General features: G+C 41.4%; 2 protein-coding genes across 2 annotated transcripts; both read right to left on the bottom strand.

Annotated features, from left to right (window-relative positions):
• Window positions 1-12,987: 12,987 nt before the first annotated feature.
• Window positions 12,988-17,699, bottom strand: LOC126875572 (uncharacterized). Its single transcript, XM_050638524.1, has 3 exons — window positions 17,564-17,699; window positions 14,522-16,594; window positions 12,988-13,076 (listed from the first exon to the last, which is right to left on the bottom strand). The coding sequence occupies exons 1-3, from the start codon at window positions 17,697-17,699 to the stop codon at window positions 12,988-12,990; spliced, it is 2,298 nt and encodes a 765-aa protein (XP_050494481.1).
• A 156-nt stretch (window positions 17,700-17,855) lies between these two features.
• On the bottom strand, window positions 17,856-19,247 carry LOC126875571 (uncharacterized). Its single transcript, XM_050638523.1, has one exon. The coding sequence runs from the start codon at window positions 19,245-19,247 to the stop codon at window positions 17,856-17,858; it is 1,392 nt and encodes a 463-aa protein (XP_050494480.1).
• Window positions 19,248-23,001: the final 3,754 nt, after the last annotated feature.

The raw sequence follows: 23,001 nt of genomic DNA, 5'->3' as shown, positions 1-23,001 counted from the left end.
ATTACTAATACAATGTATGTCCCATTGCATCGGCACCTCCGAGGCAACATCACACGTGGCTCGGCCCGCTCTCGAGGCCGCATGCCGCCACAACCACATTTCTCGGAAAACACATACAACCACTCCAGACCTCCGTTAGATAAAACATCCATCCCGTGACCGTGGCTACGTTCAGCGACCGATTGTCACCTCGAACCCAATCTCGCTTATTACAAATCTTAAGCAATTACAACTATAATAAAATCTAGGCTAAGGTACTAGAGGATGTTCCCAAAATTTCCAAGGAAAGGCTTCGGCTTTCCTTTCATCTCCGACATATATAACTATTCTAATATTAATTCCAAATGTAAATTTAGTGCTCCCATGACATTATTTCGGCTATCAAGATCCACAATTCTCAACAAACGTATCGAAGCTAAGTTGTGTTTTGTCAGTCCAGTGGAATTGTATGTCTTTCTTAGTTAGTTCTGTTAACGGCTTGGCAATTTTAGAGAAGTTTCTAATAAATTTTCTATAGTATCCAGCTGGCGCAAAGAATGATTTTACATCTATAGGATTTTTGGGTAGTTTAAAATTCTTTACTGCTTCCATCCTTTTAGGGTTAGGTTTTACTCCATCTGCTGTCACTACATGTCCTAGATATTCTATTTCGGGTTTTAAGAACTCACATTTATCTGGTTGTATTCTTGGATATACTTCCCTGAGTCTTTGGAATATAAAGGCTAAATTTTTATTATGTTCTATCGATTGCCTGAATATAATGATATCATCCAAATAAACGAAATAATGATTGTTAATCAAACCTCTCGACGCGGTATCTATCATTCTTTGAAAGGTAGCAGGTGCGTTCTTGAACCCGAATGGCATTCTATTGTAGTGGAAGTGTCCTTGCTAAATGCAGTATATTTCTTTGAATTCTTGTCCATGGGTAGTGATGGAATCCTGAGGATAAGTCTAAAGCGGCGAAATATTTTGCGTTTCCTAGTTGTGAAAGTATATCGTCAAAGTCAGGTAGTGAATATGCGTCTTGGTCTGTTAGTTCGGTTAACTTTCTAAATTCAATTATTATTCGCCACTTTTGTTTTCCTGATGCGTCGATTTTCTTTGGAACGACCCAAACAGGTGAGTTATAGGGAGAGTCAGAGGGTTCTATAATCTTTCTGTTCAACATTTATTTATTTCGGTTTTATGATGTTCAGGAGGACGGTAGGATTTTACGTTGATGATCTTATTTTCTTTTAACGTAATGGAATGTTTGGCAAGGGATGTGCATGGTAATGTTCCACTATCTAAATTAAATACGCCCATGTAATAGAGAAGAATCTTTTCCAGAGGTTCTCTAAGAGGTTTTTCTATGTGCGATAGCCGAATCAAAGATATGAATTTTTCGATTTGATCTACAGTGTTTGTATTTTCAATAATGTTAGAAATTTGAACTGAGGACTTGCCACCATTGACAAAGCATACTGGCGTTGGCTTTCCTTCGAGGTATACAATCTTTTGAACGGTTTCTCCTGATGCGAGAGTCGCTTCTTGCTGCAGCAGAAGAGTGTTATTATCTAATTTTAATGTTTTATTGGAGAGTTCGAATCGATATTGATTTAAACCGGGTAAGCCTAATATGCCGTCTTCTATAATAGGGAAATTATCATCTACTAAGGAAAATTCTATCTCCTTGTTGAATAAATTTAGTTTAATTTTGGAATTGGATTCGTATTTGGAATGTCCGTCCCATGAAGAATTTCCTTGTGTCTGGTATTATACTTCTTCCTGGGTAGTATTCTTGTTTAAGCAAGTTGATTAATGCTCCCGAGTCAACGAGGAATCACAACCCTAGTTGTAGTCGTATTGTGGGTAATATTCCTGAGGTAGCATTGTTAAGTCTGATTGTCCTTGAATGTGGTTAATTCCTGGAGGGGCTTTTGTTTGAGGTATTCGAAAATTTTGACATTGATTGGCAAGGTGTTCCAATCGATTGAATTTGAAACATTTCGTTTGTGTCCTTTCGTTTACTGGTCGGTTCTCAAACTTTGTAAAATTATTCATTCTTGGTTACGATACGTCTGGTTACGATAAGATGGCGGAGCGGTTGTTTGTTGTGTCATCCTTCTGCGAGCGTTGTTTTCGCGAAAGTATCTTTCCACGTCCATTGCTTTTTGTTCTGCGTCAATGATGTTGGGGGGGGGGGGATTAGCCAATAGCACTTGCCCTATTTCTGAACGAAGGCCTCTTACATAGTTAGTCACAAATTCCATATATAGTCGATCGTTCATCGCTCGTCGAGTTCGTCCTTATATTCATCGTTAATGCTGTATTGAATCTTGTTAAAAGCACGTCAAAATCTAATGTTATAATTTTGCACGCTTTCGGTTAATCCTTGCCTTATTTCTCTTAATTGATCTTGGTGTTCTTTTACTGATGCTTGAGTAGCTACGTTAAATCTTAATGCTTCGTACAGAGTTTCAAATTCGTTAATATGGATATTGCGAATTGCCATTGCGGGTTTTCCTACAATTTTCTCTATTTTGATCATTTTTAATAACAACATTTGTTCACCACACATCATTCTCATTTCTTTTATTTCACGAATAAAATCCTCTACACCTATATCATCTTCTCCGTTTAGTATGGGAATACATTTTAATGCAATTTCAGCCTTTAGACTTCCATAGTTTGCAGCTCTTGGATTGGATGGTTGGACGTATGTTGGTGGTCTTTGTGGCATAGGTGGAAGTGGATTAGTATGGTGTTTTAATACTGATATATTATCGCCATCGTTAGTCATCACAGAACCAAATTCAGTTGATTCTACGTCTATTTGTGATAGTTTAACACGAGAGAGGTTTCTACCTAATATTTCTATTTCGTTAGCGCGCTTTCTATTTTCTTCGTTGGCTAATCTTAATGCATTCTTTATTTCGTTAAATTGTTGTCGAAATTCTTCCTTCTGTCTCTGTATTAAGTCTAAAATTGCTCTGGTAGAGGAATCAAGTGATCCCGTTTTATTTTGGGTTTTACTTGTAGAGGGTAAACTTGTCTCGGCTTTTGAATCTTTCTTATTGTTCATTGTGAATATTGTCTCTTCGCTAGAGTTGCTAGAGAAACTAACTTTTCGCGTTCTATCGTTTAAAAGAATCCTGATTTTTCTCACCTTGATACATAAGTTCGTAGAATGAGGTTCCTTCGCGGTGCTTTTCTCTGTGGCACGTTCAAAGGTGTTGTTTGAGTGTCAAACTCGTTCTGTTGATTTGTTCTATGCTGACAGTAGTCTCGCTGATTTGACCCACTGTGGTAAATTATTGGCAGCAGAGTTCACAACACAAATGGTCCCAATCCTTCGATCTTCAATGATGTTCGTAGACCGAAATCGTAATTTCGTTTACACTGAAGCGAATGGATCCTGGCAGGGTCGCCAAAATGTCACGCAAAAATAACGCGAAAATAATAATAAAAAAAAATGTTGGGTTCTTGGACCACAGTTCGAGATTCCTTTATTCTATAATAAGACCACAAGTGTTCGATTGAACTGTTTCCGAAAGACTGAAGCCTCGATCAAGACCCAGCCCTTCTAGATGTTCGTTTATCTTATACTTGCGTGCCGAATTCATATTCCTTCGTTTTGGGAGTTGGTGTCGTGTACCAGGCGGTTCAGGTTTCCTGAGTCGGTTGGAGATATTTGTCGACGTTACAATAGTGTCACGTCCAGCTCAGTTAAAGACCGGAGATAAACATGTGGCGACACTCGGCAACAATGTATATCACCGAAACGGAGTGCCCAATGAACCATCAATATCCCAACGGTGCTTCCGTCGAATGTCCAACAGGAGAGCGTGCGTGGCAACAGTCGCGGACGCCTAACAAACCCGTGAATAGTGGGGATATTGAGAGATGACAAAGGAGAAAGAAACAGATCCAATCGAAAATCAAATTGTAAGAGCTTCAGTCTTGGAAAGTCACGGCTGGATTTCAAAAGTAAAAAGGTATAAACAGGCCAATTTCTCGTAATTATATGTCGGAGATGAAAGGACATCGGAGCCTTCTCTTTGGAACTTCGGGAAAATCCCTTAACACCGTAATCTAGATTCTATCATAGGCGTAATTAAACAATTTTCGTCATTCGATCCGATTGTATTTGTTCGAGATTTGTGATAATGAGCTTGGGCTCGAGGCGATAGTCATTCGCCGAACGTAGCAGCGGTCACGGGATGAACGCTTTGTCTAATAAAATATGGAGTAATTCTATAGCTCTCCGTAAAAGAAATACTTGTGGCGGCACGCGACAGTAAACATTCCAACGGTTTCTGTCCCGTGGCTCGCCACACGCAGACCCTATTCTTCGAGTATGATGATTGCCAGATGTCGATGCGTCTCCGCAGTACATGTTCAGCTAGCTCGAGGGCCCGTTATAAATCTTAAGATTGAGTTGACTAAAGTCCTTCAAACAGACAAACAGTCTTTGTCCCAACTACGGTAAGATAGGGGAGATCTATTTCTTTCAACGAACGACGTCTACCACTAGCAACTTTCCCTCGAGGGCAGCTAACTTCCTTTTCTAACCACCGATATGGAGATTGACCAATTAGCCGCAACGTCAATTTCCGTTACTTTCTGAACGAAGGCTATCCTCGACGAATCCAATGATCTTGTGTCAGCAGACACACCCCATCATCGTTTTCCTCTGTGACATCATCGCGACGGAAAGTCATTCTCTCGTGAAGTCTCATTAGCGTGTTACATAGCGTCTTTACGCTCGGTGAATATTCTACGTTTTAACAAAGAGTTAGTTTAGTAATACTTCCACCGTAGCCAAGCAAATCGAGTACGACTTGGAATTTGGAAGAAGGCGCAGCCTGTTATCCCGTTGACCGCGGATTCGTTATTGAACCTAGGATCATTGTCATTAGTTTCTCGAGTATCTAAGTGCCACGGATACTTATCAAGTCATGTAATAATCGTATTTGCACTAGTCAATGTCTTCTCTATTGCATAACGACAACGTGTAACCCAAACGAAGATTCGTTTCACGCCCCTAACCCTAATTCCAATGTAAACCCGACATATATATATTGTTGTTGTAAATAAATTCTACATTTAGGGAGCAACGAATTCAAGTATTATCCTGTGCTGTAGGGTTATTATAGATGGCAGGGCAGTAGCCGCATGGGGTTCGTTGGCCTTACATCCAGGCCGTTTCGGTCAGTCCCACTCTGCGACTAGTTGGTGACGGTTGTGTCGAAGTCAGTGGCGAATGAGCGGAGTGGTTTCTCAGTCTAATTCATGTATTTTCTATGCATGTTTTAACACGTTTCTTGGATATTATTTCGTCACAGTGTATAAAGTGACTTTTTAATACTTGTGAACTGATTAATTCTATCTTTGTTACTGAATATCGCAATATTCTTGTATGTAAGTATATTCCTATGCGATTGATGCATCAACATGCCATGCAAGAAGAATTGGGAACTAGGACAAAAAGGAAGAAATGTGATGGAGTTACTTATAACCATAGAAAACGACAAAAAATTCGTAGAAGTTCAAGTGAATCTGACGAGGAGGATGTTGATAAAAAGGAACATAACAATACAGGAATAGAAGTAATAACACAAGAGTCAAACAAACTCCTCGATAAGGGCAAAAGGATGATGCGAATGGTGGGATATAAAGGAAAAAAAAAATAAACAAGATCGTTTAGAGCCAGTTCAAGCACCTAAACAGCATGGTCTTAGAGGTCTTGGACATCATGTTCCTGGACTTGAAGCTTCAGGTCTTAAATGGCATCCTGAAGAGGAAGTAATAATGTGTGTAGAAGATATGAAATGGATAAAAAATCCAAATTTTAATATACCTGCATTAGAAGAAATGCAGCACTGGTTACATCAGGGATCTAAAAAGTTGACCATAGATGATGAAATTGATTTCTGTTGTGAAGATATAGTGAAATATATTATCAATTCAAAAACAGTATTCGATCATTTGGCCGACGTTGAAGTGCGTCGAGCAAGAACACGTTGTAATCCTTATGAAACAATTCGTGGTGCATTTATCTTAAATCGTGCTGCTGTTTAAATAGCGAATATAGATAGAGCATGTAACTTTATGTTTACTAAAGCAGAAGGTTTGGGCGACAATGACCTGCTATACATTGCAGATGTTTCTGCTGGACCAGGTGGTCAAGTTGGGGTTAGGATGCAGTGACCCGGCTACGGGAGATGTCACAGGCCATGGTTTCCCGGGATGGGGTAGCGCTGGCAGTCTCTTTAGACATAGTCAATGCATTCAACACCATACCCTGGGATGGGATATTGGGGACCCTGGAATTTTTCGAGGTGCCTCCCTACATCCTTCGTGTCATAGGGGCCTACCTGAGCGACAGATGGGTCGGCTACACCGGCAAGGGTGGAGAAGGCAGTGGCCCGTTGAGCGCGGTTTTCCGCAGGGTTCGGTTTTAGATCCGATTCTATGGATCATCGGATACGACGCGGTGCTTCGTTGCCCCATGCTCCCAGACTCGGACATGATGTGTTACGCGGACGGCACATTGGTCTTGGCCGGATGACGTTGGTGGTACGAGACGCTGCGCCACGGAGAGCTTGCCGCCGCTTGCGTGATACGGGCTATACGTAGGCTGGGCCTGAAGATGTCCCCAGCCAAGTCGGAAGCCATATGGTTTTATAACAACCGATGTAGGGGGACTCCTCCGCCAGACCTGTGTTTGGACATAAGCGGAGAGGAGGTTGAGGTAAGACCTCACATGAAATACATAGACCTCATCATTGACAGTCAATGGACGTTCGGGCCGCACTTCAAGCTCCTGGTTCCCAAAGTGACGACGACAGCCAACGCTCTATGTGGACTGCTGCAAATATCGGTGGGACAGAAGTAGGAGTGCGCCGACTGTATGAGGGAGTCATCCGTTCTCGAAGGTCAAGACCCGACCATTAGATCGGTCCTGCCAACTTGGGAGCCTTGAAGGGGCCGCGGAGGGCTTCCGCTATTATTCCGGGACTCAAGAATGGGGGAGCGGGGCGTAGTTAAACCTAACCCTGAAGTAATGCCGTAAGACGGTTCCAGGGTTGATGATTGCATAGAAGAGTAGTTGACAAATGAAGCGTTTTTAGTGGGTATAGCAACGCCATCGGCCCAGTCCCACAGACTCCAGGCTTGGGCATGCGTAATAGCACTTTCTCCTCCGCCATTAAGGAAAAAAAAGAAAATGGTGCTCGCAAGACATGGAGTATTCGGGGAATACCTATAGAAAATCGGAAGGTAGATGACGAACACCTGTCACCACTGCGGAGGGTGCGAGGACACGGTCCACCACACGCTGTAGTTTTGTCCGGCGTGGGAGGCCCCCCGTCGTATTCTGTGACTAGCATTTTGCGCGAGATTAGACGCCGACCACACTCACTGACAACGCTACATTTTATACCCTGACTCCGGTATACCCAGCACGCCCATGCCTCATGGTCAAGTAAATGAGGAATATAACGCGCATCGTATTGTTGACTTATCTGTAATAGAAACGGAGATACGTGTAAAAGTAAGTCATAAAAACAAATGCAGTTTTCTTATACTGCCTTCCTTATTTTCATTATGTTTTTGGCTTTTATTATATGTGATTTATAATCACTTTTCTTAATAATATTTTCTTTAGTTAGATACTTGCTAACATTTATGTTCATGTAAGAGTTTCATATGTCAGTTCTATTGTCCTTTCGATAAATTTATTTGTTTCTGCAAACAAATGTTTTTATCGTCGAGTGATTGTTTGTATCCAAAAACAAATTGTGCCATCGATAATGGTTAATAATAACCGATAAAATCTTTTGTAACTGTTATTCATATATCCAGAATGCTTAAAAATTAATATTCTTTAATAACTCTGATACAGTCGTGTTTTCTTTTAATATTAGTTGCTTCTTGGATTTTCTGTTCTAGTTATCTGATTGACCAGAATTATGTGAGAAATATTTTCAAAAATATGTGCAATTTATGATAAATGCACATTATCATATTCAGAAGCTTATTGCAGCATAAATCTTCATAAATTCTTTTCTATGCTGATATGGTAAGTCTGTCTTTTTTCTTTTGTTACAAAATGTCCTATTTCAATAAGAAAGATAAATATCATTTATTGTATCAGTGATGAACGCGATGAAAATACATGGCATGTACAATACTTCTATAGTTAAATACTATGCTCTTAAAAAATAATCATGTTTCTATTAAAATCAACTTCTACAAGTATTATATTTATCTTTATATATATCTATATCTTTAAAGTTTCAATAGCGAGCATTGGAATACTTTCGTGAGTCATTGCACATAACACATACATATTTTATTATATTTTACATATTTTATATATTTTACTATAGTATAATCATATATAAATTCGGAGTATAATAATCGTTATTTTCGGTATTAAAATCGTTATCAAATATCTATTTTAATCTTACAACTATTTAATTAATCTTCAAATTGAAGTACAACCATGGAAAATTAACAAAAGAACCACATCTAGATTTTACAAGTATGGCACAAGGTGACTGCGCAATGATTGTGTACATGTTCCACTTCTAGTCCTAAAGCGTAGCCAATCAACAAGCAGCACTACCCCTTTGTCGTCACTGTTATCCTAGAAATCGGTGCTGTTCAATCGTCATTCGTATTCGAATCAAGGTAGAGTGTACATCGTATACAAATTTACTGAACGTTATAAGTTTTGAATTTACCAAGCATGAGTACTAAGTGGAGAATTAAATTCATTCAATTCAATGAGGAACATGATCTGCAAAGTTTCTGTAAAAAGAGATTTAGCGAAGGTAAATATTTTATACATATAATTTTATAAAATGAAAAGATTCGTATACGTATTAGTTTTGTATAAATAATTTTAGCCTAAAAATTTATTCTAGAATGAATGGGGTAGTACAGTAATTGGAAAGGAAATTATTCTATATTTAAACGTAAGTCGTAATATAAAATACAGTTTTCTTCTTTTACGTTTTTTGTACTTTCATTACATTTTTGATTTTCATATACATAACCGTCTTTCATTTAAAGAAGAATTTACATTCTCAATGACTTTTCATACAAATTTGAATAATAACTGCTATTTTTGATGTGTTATTTTAACCTCTGTCCTTGTTTGTATGGGCTATTCTATCGCTTATTTCCTTTTAATGTTTGCGCGCTGTACTAATTTTGTGTGAATAATTTAGAAATATATGAGGTCTTGCAAATGAAATGACTTGATGTAGAAAATTCTTAATTTTCATAAAATAGTTCTGAACTGCCATGATTGGGTGGAAACGAAGAATCTCTGAAATGACTATAAAATAAACCGCTTCGCAAATGTACGTTGAGAGAATACATTACGTTTCATCTAATATTGTTTTTTGTACTTTTATTTCACTTATCTGATCGGCCAAAATTTTTTAGGAATAAATTTTTATAAATTTTTTCTTTGTTAAAGTTATTTTTTCTTTTTTACTTCGTCTTTTATTACAGACTGTCACATTTCAATAAGAAACATTCTACTTATTTAATATTATTTATGTTTATTTCTACATAAAATTATTTGTGGCATATATATTCTTAGGTTAAAAGTCAAATTTGTTGGTTACTACAAAACAAACGTAACAAAGTTTTTAAGTTGTTCTTAAATTATTATAATTTGTGACTTTGTCTGAATTGCTATTCTTCTATGGTGAAATGATCTTAGTTTAATGCTGCTGTGGAGGATTGGTTGTGAATAGATAATGTAAAATAACGAGAGCGAGAAGTTGCTTTCGCAACCCGTCAAATATACTTCAAATAAGTTAAACAAATAAATAAATAAAAGTACAAAAGACGCTCATTCACTTTGTTCGCAACAATAGTGTACGTTCGCTCGCGGAAAACCCGACTCGTAGATGTTGATCGCTAAATCGTGTCGCTTGGTATATACTGTCTCACCCGCGATCGCGTACGTCTATTTGTACCGGTCGGGGAGGAGTCGGAAAATTTGAATTCGTCTAAGATCGACGGTTGCCCATAAAGGTGACTTTGTGTTGTCTATCGATGTGTTTCGAGCATCAAGGCTATGTTCGTGTTCTGAGACACAACACAACATGAGACGCTCTCGATCCGCCTCGTCCTATGACTCATGTGCCGCTATACTGCTTTTGCTTTTTAGTAAAATTTGTCAGTCCTCATAACTATCTTTCTTTGTCAGAAAAGGAAATGACCATCCTATTGCTGTTTTTTAATGAACTTTTTGGAAATTCTGAATGCTGTATCCAATTTAGTTTTCTTACAGATATTATACATTTTGTTTCCATCTGTTTTGTATTTTATGCTATTTTCTGCATTCACTGACCGTTTTTGCCTCCCAGCTACTCTAACTTTAATTGTTCCTTTTACTTATTAATTGCAGTTTCATATGTACGTAAGTAACTTTAATTATTTTTCTATACTTTTATCATATTTATATACTTCACTATAAGTACTCTATTCTTTCTTTCTTTCTTTTCTCCAGAAAGTATCTGTAAATTCGACCGATCGTGGGGAGACGCGATCGCGAGGAAGCGCGTCAATGGGAGTCATAAATTCCCGTTACGCTTCTAAGAATCGACACCGCGAATAGATCCATCCCCTGATTTCCGTTAAGATAATATGGGTGGTTGAGGTGGTATAACGCTGCGATTAACAGTGTTAGAAAATATGTATTTCCAACAACTTTGTACAACAACACAAGTTAGTAATTCCGCTGCTTAAGATATAGGTGACGAAGAAATGGAGTGTTCTGATATGAGAGAATCCGGGTAGATACGTTGACTGATCTGAAGACCGAGATTCAGTACGAATAGTTCGATGGTCTTCGAAGAAGTCTTGAGGGTTGAGAGTATTCGAACTGAACTGAGATATAACTACCCTTTCGCTCTTATATACTTACGGAGGAAAGCTCGGTATGTAGGTGACTTTTGAACGAAGGAAACTGACTCGTTGTTCACATTTTTCGTTATGAAAAGTGAGGACAAGGATCCGCGATACCCATTGGCTATGACCAGCGGCGATGAATGAAGATAGGAGGAGTAAGCATCCTACCAACGTGGCTCATGGGTGACCTTGTTTGTGGGAAAATCCAGACATTTCCATTATGTAAATGTCCGGTTTTTCCCATTATATAATTACCAGTTTTTTCCATTATATAATTTACCAGCTTTTCCGTAATTTCTAAGAACGCACAATGAACCTAAGGAACCTAACCTAAAGACTTTTCTATGGAACTCCCGTAAATCGAAAACATTTATGGAATTGCACTAGAATTGCTTAAAAGGTCCAATTTTATGGTGGATCCTTAAGTTTGTCGAGGGTCTAAATAACGGTCAGCGGACACTTAGCGACCCAATACCGAGGGACGTCGCACGGTTCCTATCAGGCGACGTAACAGTCTGAATTGTATGTATTGGGAGAAAGATTACCTATTTCCACTATTACCTTCTTCTCCCCTAACTAATGCCTCATTTTCTTTCATAAATACAAATTTAATAGGTAGGCAATAAAATGTTGACGAGGGTTCAGGGTTTGACCACAGCACTTAATTATATTCGTCTAACATTAACTTAAGCAGCGCCAAAGCAATTACAAACAAATGTTCTAATTCAGATGAACTTTGTGTAAAGTGACTTGGAATCCAGCTTTAACTGGTTAAAAACATGCATGGATTATACTCTTCGCCATTCCTAGGACATTTACAAATTATCCTATCTGTCCTTCTCAGGTTAGAAATTCCACTTTGTACGAAAACGCTATTGTAATTATTCGAAAACAGTTTGTTCAACATTATTTGACATCCTTTAGCCTTGTGCCTATTCGTTTCTATACACGACTGGCATATTCTTTCCTTTAAGCAGCAATGTCTTCGTATGGATTAATATCTTTATGCGTTTCGCTATCTCCATTTCCAATACATGTAGTATACTTGGCATGATGTTTCTTTCCTGATCTCATAAACATTTCTGTGATGACATCAATTTCCACTTTACCAACATTAATATCGTTTATAGTGCAATTATCTTTGTCGCCTTCATACTAATCATTGTACTGTTCTGTGTCCATTTTATTTTCCCATGCAACGTTGCAAGATTGGGAAAATTTTAGATTGGGTTGATTTTACAATTATATCAAGCACTTTCTTACTGTGTTTCCCCAGGAGTGTAGCAAGCCCGAACGAAGAATTCAATTCTCTCATTTTCCTGGCGTTCTCTCTTCAGAAACGACAACATTTCTTTTGTCTTTCTCGGTAGCTCTCGAAATTGGACAATTATATACCCGTAAGACAGCAGAATGTAAATTTTCCGGACAGCCATAGTATCTATTGATAGCCAATCCCTGAAAAATATCCGTTAAATATAATTTCCCATACCGCTCTCTAAAAGTTGCCAACACAATCCTGCGATTTGTTTCAGATGGCTTTTGGTATGGATGGCATTGCCAATTAGTGGAGATGAGTTGAAAAATTTCATCCAGTACTCACACTTAATTGCAATTTTGGAACCTAAGCCGCGGTTTCTGGTTCTAGAAGACTGAATTTTTCTTTTGCAGTTCTTGCAAATAACACTAGTCGCTATCATCGAAAATGCAGCAACAAAGTTCAAGATATGTTAACTAAGATCACTTGCGAACACTTAATTGTTATCTCTATTTCACAATTTTTTAGTTGATGCGCTTGTTATTCGGTTCAGCAACGTGTATCATTCGAGTTGCAGTTGATGTACACGTAGAACGCCATATTAGAGCTGATGCAATTTTCTTGAACCCATTTGCTGCTACATATGCACTGCAGCTAGTTCTCATCACGAACGCTATCGCTATAAGGTTCATTTCATATCAAGCATTCTGTGCGAAGCAACAGTAATGTGTAATGTTGCCAATATTGAGTCGCTTCTTTAATAGCAGGGCATTCGATATAGATTGCTTTCCTCATTGATTCTGTTTGATTCAGTTTTCTTGAGGAGTACGCAATCGGGTGTAACATACCGTTATCTTAGGGTTGTCTAAAACGGCTCCTAAACCATCACCACTTACATCTGTGTAAGTGAATATTTCTTAGTTTTGTGCATATATTGCTAGGATCGGACTTGAACATAGGTATTTCTTGATCTTCTGAAATGATTTCTCACATTCTTCATTGCAGATGAATTCCTTCCATTTTTCCTTAATAAGTTATGAAGAGGTTCCAGGAGTTTGCAGGCACCTTCATTAAATTTATAATAAAAATTAATTTTCCCCAGTAATTGTCTCGCATTCTTTTTTGTTCTTTGGGCGTTCCAATTCGCCCAAGTCAAGAAACGTTCTTTCGGCTTGTTTCGATCATTCGCGGAGAGACGCGATCGCGAGATATCACGTCAACGAGAGTTGTAAGTTCTCGTTACGATTAAACAATCGACGCCACGAACTGATCGATTCCCTTATTTCGATTATGATAATAAGGGTGGTTTAATGAAATTTCACAAAATTAACACAACTAAATTAATGTTTATTGCAACAACTTATTAACTAGAAAGATATAAATGGAACAACAAAAAGAAAATGTGACTACGTAATGCGCGATATAAGATGTGTGTTGACTGTTTGGCTTCTCGAAATGTTCTGATTTTTTCTGGAAGGCGACCCCCACTACCTTCGGATCACGCCACATTCTTTTACGCCAGATAAAATAACGGCCACGAATCGACGTTTCTGGAGGTCGCCCTGCTTAATGAACCATGCGCTTGCCACTACAATGTTTGTTTTGCCGGGCAGCCGCGACGATCCGTCTGCGACATTATAGTGCCGCGACCGACAGTTAAGAATATAATCTATGGCAAGCCGCATGGCGTAACATCCTCCCCCCGTTGAGAGGGTACCGATCAAATTAGCGAGATGTGATTGAAGTTCCCATCTTAGTTCGTCTCGGTGGCTAGTTGTTCGGGTTTCTCGAGATCGGGTTGAATTGGCAGTGGGACAAGCCTTTTGACGGCCCGATCCAAAACGCTCTTTGCCGTCTGAACTGTAGCTGTCCGGATGACACCATCGGCGCCTGGATGAACCTTGATAACTCGGCCCAGAGGCCAATGCATGGAGGGAACGTTGTCCTCTCTGAGGATGACGATTGTGCCTTTTTGGATGCCGTGTCCACCCTTGCTCCACTTATTGCGGTTGGTTAGCTCGTTCAAATATTCCTTATGCCAGCGGTTCCAAAAATGCTGTTTAAGCTGTTGGATATGCTGCCATCTGGAGAGTCGGTTCGATGGAATGTCTCTGAAATCTCGATCACGTAAGCACATTAGTGAATCGCCAATGAGAAAATGTCCGGGAGTGAGGACTAGGAGATCATTTGGATCGGTGGAGATAGGAGTTAGCGGGCGGGAATTGAGGACTGCTTCTATTTCTATGATAAGAGTATTCAATTGTTCAGAGGTGAGTAACTCGTTGCCGGCTACACGCCTGAGGTGGCGTTTAAATGACTTCACCGCTGCTTCCCATAGCCCACCGAAATGCGGCGAATGAGGGGGAATGAAGTGCCATTCGATTTGTTTGTCGGCTAAAAATGCGGTCACTTTTTCCTTGTGATCGTCCGATTGTAATAAATCGTGAAGCTCTCGTAATTCGTTGCTTGCTCCTCTGAAGTTGGTGCCGTTATCAGAATGGATGGTGGAGCAATACCCTCGTCGAGCGATGAATCGGCGAAGAGCGGCGATGAAGGCTTCGCTAGTGAGATCGTCAACGAGCTCGATGTGTACCGCTTTAATTGCTAGGCATACGAAAATGGCTACGTATACTTTTATCTGACGACGGTTACGATCTCGTTTTTCCTTGATGTGGAACGGCCCGCAGTAATCGACGCCGACGTTTGTAAATGGGCGAGATTCCGTTACTCGCGCCTCCGGCAGATTACCCATCACGTATTCTACCGGCGGTGGTTGAGCGCGGCAGCAGCGGACGCAGCCTTTGATCGCCCGCCATACTTGACTTCGACCGTCAACGGGCCAGTATCTTTGTCTTACTGCGTATAACGTAGCCTGCGTTCCGGAATGCATGTGGATCTTGTGCTCGTGGTCTATGATGCGTGTTGTAACGGATGACTTAGGTAATACTATGGGATGTTTCTGGGCGAAGGTCATCGACGAATGACTGAGTCGACCCCCGACTCGCAATATTCCTTCCTTGTCTATGAACGGATTGAGTCGCGTGAGCTTACCCTTTATCGCCGCGTTCCGATCTTTTTGGAGTGTACGAATTTCCTCGGAGAAATGGATGTTTTGCAACAATTTTATCAGTTTATTGTGCGTTATGCGTAATTCAGTAACGGTTAGGGGTGCCGCTCGGTTCCTTTTCTGTTTCCAACGGAGGCAACGAGCTATGATTCGTATCAACTTGGGCCAGGATGAATATCTTTGCAACAAACTGTAATCGGCGGGGTTTGCGGACAGACAAATCGCCCCCTTCTGCTCCGGTACTTCAATTTGCGGTGTTAGCGCCCATGTCGGCCAATAGCCTTCCGACTGGTAGAGCCATGCAGGACCGTGCTGCCAGATGGTTGGGCGCAGAAACTCTTCGGGTGTTTGGCCGCGTGATATTAAGTCCGCGGGGTTGTCGTCGGTAGGAACGTGGCGCCAATCGCGGATGCTGGTTTTTGTTTGAATTTCGGAGACTCTGTTAGCGACGAATGTTTTAAGGGTGTGAGGTGATGTATTGAGCCAATGGAGGACGATAGTGGAATCGGTCCAATAGATAGTTCGAGTAATTTTGTGTGATAGGGCTTGTTGTACGGTTGACATCAGGGACGTAAGAAGGAGTGCTCCGCTCAGCTCGAGCCGAGGAATGGTCTGGCACTTGAGTGGGGCGACTTTCGATTTTGCGGTTAAAAGCTGGGTCCAAACACGGCCGTTGGTGTTAAGGGTTCGAAGATAAACACAGGCTCCGTAAGCCTTTTCGCTGGCATCGCAGAAACCATGCAGTTCAATTTCCATTGCGGACTCGATTATTGCCTTGCGTGGGAACCTGACGTTGTTTAATAAGGGTAATTGGGCATAGTACCTTTCCCACTCTGTATGTAACTCGATCGGAAGTGATTCATCCCAATCGATTTTCGACGACCATATTCGTTGAAGTAGCATCTTGGCCCGAACAATCACCGGTGCGAGCAGACCGAGCGGATCGTAAATTTTTGCAATCTCCGAGCTGATGATTCGTTTCGTGACTCGAGAGGGCGTGGGTTTGACTTCGACCGAGTAAAGAATAGAGTCGTCGGATGAATTCCAAAACACTCCCAGCGTCTTCAAGGTTTGCGAGTCGCCCAAAAAATGTTGGTGATTTGTTTCTTCTAAGGAAAGTCCGTGTAATAAGTCCTTATCGTTTGACGCCCATTTTCGTATGCTTAAGCCGGCCAGTTGAAGTAAATTGGTGAGTTCTGTTCTGAGCGTGAGGGCTTCGTCCTTCGTTTCAGCTCCGGTGAGAGCGTCGTCGACGTAGAAATCCCGCTGCAGTACCTGTGCTGCACGTGGAAATCGATGTCCTTCGTCCTCTGCCAGTTGCTTGAGGCACCGAATAGCTAGATACGGGGCTGCGGATAAACCGAACGTTACAGTGTTAAGCTCATATGTTTCTGTTTCTCCACTCGCGCTGCGCCATAATATCCTTTGATATTTCCGATCCTCTGGTCGTACGAGGAATTGCCGATACATTTTCTCGATGTCGCCGGTGAGTACGTATTGATGAGCGCGGAATCTAATTAATATATAAAATAAATCTTCCTGTAACTTGGGTCCTGTGTGAAGTGTATCGTTTAAGGAGGTTCCGGTAGTGCTTGGTGCCGATCCGTCGAAAACTACACGGAGTTTGGTGGTTTGACTCGATGCTTTGGTCACGCCATGATGGGTTAAATAGTATCCGTTGTCGTCGGAGTGGTTGTCATTGACCTTCGTCATGTGTCCCAACGCCAGGTATTCCTGTATTACCGTTCGATATTCTGATTCGAAGCGTTTGTCGTGCTGGAATCGGCGATTGAGTGAGGCGAGTCGTTTACTCGCCAGCGCTTTAGAGGATCCGAGTGACTGAAGCTGATCGTTGAAAGGTAGAGCGACGATGTATCGTCCTTCGCTGGTGCGTCGGGTGTGGGCTTGGAAGTGTTCTTCGCATCGTCGATCTGCCTCTGAGATATGTTTAATTGAGGGTCCTTCATCGATTTCCCAAAACCGCGCGAGGTCTGCTTGTAAAGTCGTCGTGGATGTGTGAAATATGTTTGTAGCGGTTTGGGAAGTTGGACTCCCCCCGATTACCCATCCGAATCGCGTCTTTTGCAGACGCAGTCCAGGCTCGTCTGGCTGCGTGAGGTTGACTTGTCCCACACACATCGACGCGAGTGTTGAACCTGAGCTTAGTAGTACATCTATCGGAGCTGGTAAATGAAATCGTGGATCGGCCAATTTGAGATTTTTTGGTATCTCGAGTGTCGAACGATCGATGGGTTCGCTGGGAATTAAGGTTGATATGGTTGGAATGATAAGGAACGTTAATGTCCGCGTGTATGTACCGTCAGTGGAAGTGATCGTGGCCGTGATGTGTCGCTTAGAGGTCGTTGTCAAGGTGTCTAGAGCTCCGATCGGGACCGAACATTTGTTTTGCCTTATCTTTAACGATTTTGCTAATTCCTCGGTAATGAAGTTCATACTGGATCCGGTGTCGAGCAACGCTCGACAACGGATTGGTTGCTGTTTATCATTCAAAATATTAATCTGCGCTGTGATGACTAGATCATTGGACAGTAATTCGGATGCTATTGGTCTGGTATGTTCGGTCGTCAACGGAGTCGTCGATCGTCGGCGTCATTGGTTGTGTGTTCGTCTGTCACTGGGCGGTGGACTTGGAGACGCGGCTGTTCGTGGTGTTTCCGATCTGTGGTCTGTTGCGTGCTTTTTGCGGCGAGTGGGTGATACGCAAGGTGGCAAGGAAGGTGTTGTGGATCGGCTATTTAATGGGGAAGATTTCGGGCTGGACGTGCTGGAACGAGACCCTGAATGGCGTTTTGTCCTATGCAGCATTGTATGATGTCGTTCTCCACATATGCGACATGATCCTGCGAAACAATGCTTCGTTGTGTGCCCTTTCCCGAGGCAGTTGAGGCATAGTGATGCTCTTTTGACCTCCCGAATGCGTTCGCGAAGGGATTTGGTTTTGAAGGTGTCACATCTCCAAATGGGGTGTGGTCCTTGACAGGTGGGGCATGTTGGAGTAACCTGTGTCGCCGTAAGTGCATGCCCTCGTGATGCGCGTTGACGGACCGGAGTAGTTTGTTCCGGTGATTCTCTTGTTTGTCTGACCGTGGTGATCGGTCTAGAGCTTCGTGCTAATCTCTCTAGGAAGTTTAATAAATGAATGTACGGAGGTACCTCGTTATTGGGCAGCGTCATTTCCCATTGCTTTTGGATACTTAGTGGTATTTTCGAGAGGATGAGGCTGTTGAGCATAGCACTCGTATCGGGGTAGGACTCTCCTAATTTGTTCAATGCATATATATGTTGTTTAAATGTGTGGACTAAGCGCCTTAATTCCGTTGGAGACTCCTTGGTTATCCTTGGATAATCAATTATTGCCATGCAGTGACTGAAAGCTGTGTATCGTGGACATTCGAAACTTTCCTTGAGAACGGCTATAGCCTGACTGTAGTTTACATTACTAAGGGGTAACGCGTTTAAACAATCGGCTGCTTCTCCTTGCAGGGCGGACTGCAGGTAATGGAATTTCTGTATGTCAGTGAGACTAGGATTTTTATCGATAGTGGAGGAAAAAGTATCATAAAACGTGTTCCATTTTTCTAAGCTTCCGTCAAAGGTGGGGAGCCGAAGATCTGGTAATTTAATGGATATCGGATTTGAACTTGCGGATGATGCACAGGTTGGAGGGTTTATGGATGTCGACGGCGAAGCTGTTTGCGCGTTCCTCAGAAGATTTTGTAGCCTTGTGTCTACCGCGACGTACTGATCCCTTATTTCGAAGCCGCGCGCTTGTTCCCCCTCGTCCAATACTTCTAATTCGAGTTGAATCGCTTCGAATTGACTCGCAACTTCGGTCAGTTGTTTCTCGTAATTCTTTAATAAGGAATTTTGCTGACTCTCAGATTGCTCGTACTCGTCCAGTCGATTCGATAAATATGTGAATCGGCCGCTACAGTAGCCTCGTCTTCCACGCAGGGAGATGAGTTGGTCTTCGCTCGTCATCGTTGCCGAGGATAGGAGATAGTCGAAATAAGGAACGAGCTTACCTTACTGTCGTGCGGCGTGAGGTCGCGTGTATGTTAAGTTGTGAAATTCGTTGCGTTGATGATTGTCCAGCTGCGACGGAAGGCTGCGTGGTTGCGTTCCCTTGCCAATGGGATGTGCTTCTTCGAAGATGACGCGCCTGACGTCACTGGTTTCGCTGTAGTGGATGCTCCTGCTTCCGCTGCTGGTTTTGATAAAGTCACGTGGCACTGTGTGGTCACTGGTAAGTGCACTCTTCACTGGCACGTATCCGGCTCGAAGGACCAAAATGTTTCGATCATTCGCGGAGGGACGCGATCGCGAGATATCACGTCAACGAGAGTTGTAAGTTCTCGTTACGATTAAACAATCGACGCCACGAACTGATCGATTCCCTTATTTCGATTATGATAATAAGGGTAGTTTAATGAAATTTCACAAAATTAACACAACTAAATTAATGTTTATTGCAACAACTTATTAACTAGAAAGATATAAATGGAACAACAAAAAGAAAATGTGACTACGTAATGCGCGATATAAGATGTGTGTTGACTGTTTGGCTTCTCGAAATGTTCTGATTTTTTCTGGAAGGCGACCCCCACTACCTTCGGATCACGCCACATTCTTTTACGCCAGATAAAATAACGGCCACGAATCGACGTTTCTGGAGGTCGCCCTGCTTAATGAACCATGCGCTTGCCACTACAATGTTTGTTTTGCCGGGCAGCCGCGACGATCCGTCTGCGACATTATAGTGCCGCGACCGACAGTTAAGAATATAATCTATGGCAAGCCGCATGGCGTAACACGGCTTTTAGCCCTTTTTTTCTCTTTTCCAATTCGCTTTCTTCCTTTCTTCAAATTTTTTAATCATTCTTTCTGTTTTTCTCTTTCTCTAGCTATGTGCACGATAGGCTAATCGTGTCCACACACAGTTTGTTTCTACAATGTTTAATATAAAGAGAATGTCCGGCGAAGGCGCGCGTGAACACACGTCCAGCGAAGTGCACTGTCACTGATTCTCTGAACTGACTTGAAGCGATTCGACGACTAGCCAGATACAATGCAGCGCGGTGTCATCGTTCGACGCTCTCTTGGAGTAGGCCGCGGGACGACCTTGCAATTTCAAAAACTCGTCGTTCTGTCGATCACCCAATACAATCCATGTTCTGATGACTTCAGCAGTGAATGTTGGAGAAAGACGCCTTATCAATGCATCGGTTGGCAAACAGTTAAAAGACGCTTTGCGAGAGATCCAAACATTGTGTTGATGGTGTGCATGAATATGTAGGCTCCAAGTCAGACGACAACGATACGAACTATAATAAGCTACGTTTATGAAGGGAAGCTAAACGCTACGATTAAATTTTACAAATAACTCACTCTTCATGGACATAATCGGAATAAGTTGCGCGACGACGTAAGAGGACATATAATTAATCTAATAAATTCAAATTTGATGTACCCATCTATGCCATATATTACATTGAATTCTTTTTTTTTTTTTTAGATTTCGGTGATATATAGAGTTCATCACAGAATATGCGAGCCCGAGTGAAGAATTTTGCATCTTTCATTTTCCACTGCTACATTTTCTTTATCTCTGCTAAGTGCGCTCCTGGATTTGAAAGATGTTTTCGTTCGGTCTTTTCCCAGCCTGAATAATTTCTTGTTCGAGATGGTTTTTATATTGTTCCGAGATGACTGTTACAGTATTCCCTCTCTTCTTTGCTTTTCTTTTGCTTTTCTTTTGCTTTTCCTTTGCTTGGCAGATAGATTTGATTATTTTGGGGGAAAATATAAATGCTGAAGACTTTGCATCCTTAAACGTCACTGATAGCGTTCCTGCGTCCTTAGATGTGGATATGCGTCTCTATGTCTTTTGCTAACAGGACTTGCTGCGCAATGTTGATCGCCTGTTGGTCTATCGGATCCTCTTGTATCTGGCTCTTGATATTTTGTGGTCTGTATTTGTAGTTTTTAAAGGAGCATACAAGTAATCGGGAAACACATTAAAAGAAAATATTGCAGATTCTTGGGACCCTTGAATGACAGTTTCAATGATAACTGCTTCGAAAAAATGTTGCTTTATATAATTCCGTAACTTCGTCATTTGTTACACAGCGTTTAAGGTATTTAGTGGAGATGGTTGCAAATGATGGGCGCACTATGGTGGATAACATAAAGTAATAATATTATTTTTTGAGCGAGATTAATTAATTCTACGATTTTAGTGTATTGGCGATACGTGACCATCAAGCAACGAAAGCACTGGTTCCTCAAGCATGTGACTTGAGAATTTTATGAATCCGCTAAACCAAAGGATAAAAATTACAATATATTTTCAATGATTTATTAGGCACTTGCATAATCCTACTTTCGTCAGCGTTGTGAATATTACCAGGTTGAGTCTTATACTATTTATAAATCGACTGTAACTAATGGAAGAGTTGCCCTGCAACAACGCGTTGAAACCAATTGCACGACTAACGAACGTCTTCTCAGATGCTTTTAATGCTAATGTTATATGTTTCTAAAGGGAAGCGTACGATCAGTTTTGCCTCCTCTTCCCTCTATTAAAGTTACGCAAAATGTTAATTTTCTCTGCTATTTGAGAAGCTAATTGTTGTAGATCCGTTAAAGTGACGCCAAATAATGTTTCGTCTGAGATTAGTATGTAATTTACTAACACTTTTTCTTGGGTTTCCGATAAAACTGCCCTGTAATCATTGAATTTTTTTCGAGCAGCTTCTGAAGCAGATGAAGCTTTTTTCATTATATCTTCCTAAGAAGACTGAGGCACAGTTTTGGAAGAATTTCAAAATTCGCTGAATGTGATTGAGCGCCGGTAGCTTTACCCGAGCGAGAGATGGCTCAAGAATCGACCCTCCTCCCGTCGTTGGTCTAGTCGCTAGATGACCCTCGAGTCGAGCCTGATACGCCACTTGAAGCACCCACAGGGCCTGGGGGCTCCGAAACCCCCTGTAATTTTTTTTCTCTTTAATGCACTTATGTCCATATTTGTATTAAATATGTGGTAACTTAAATGTGTCTTAGAGTAAGGACAAGTAATGATGTTTTATTTGGAGTTAAGTTTAGTTTAACAAGCAATACTCAATACGAAAAACAGATTACAATATCGTCGTGCGTCTCATTATCATACTCGGCTCTCAACTTCCCGACTCATATTCTCCGACTCCTCCATTCACACTCTGCAGCTTCTCCCCTGACTCTCCCTGACTTCTCAACAGACACACTACCGCTTCTCAACTGACTTCTCCACCGACACTGTCGCTTCTAAACTCACATTCTCCCCGTTCTGGCGTCCCATTGTTTTTTCTTAGGCCCACCACGCGCGTGTTCCGCAGATGTTCGTTGCCAGGGTCACGTACGCCTTTTCTACAAAACTATACAATTGCAAGACCGACGACACATTGATGGACCCGACAGCGCCTCGGCTCATTGTTCATGGTTAACTTGGCGTTCCTTAGGCCCTTTTCCACGATACCACAAATATAGCGCATAGATCAGGGACATAGCCAAAATCGTCGTACCATTATACCATATCCTTCCAAAAAGAGTGCCAATCATAATACATAGCACAGCCAAAACGTCACCATAGATAAGCCATCTATCCATATAATATTACTATATCAACTAGTTAACCAGCCCTCACATACCCAGAAATTAACAACTTACGCCATATATATAATACGCAGTTATATATGTC

This window comes from Bombus huntii, chromosome 18 (genome assembly GCF_024542735.1).
Source record: "Bombus huntii isolate Logan2020A chromosome 18, iyBomHunt1.1, whole genome shotgun sequence".
Classification (NCBI taxonomy): domain Eukaryota; kingdom Metazoa; phylum Arthropoda; class Insecta; order Hymenoptera; family Apidae; genus Bombus; species Bombus huntii.
Note: the sequence above shows the minus strand (reverse complement) of the source record. Positions and strands in the feature narration are given on the sequence as shown.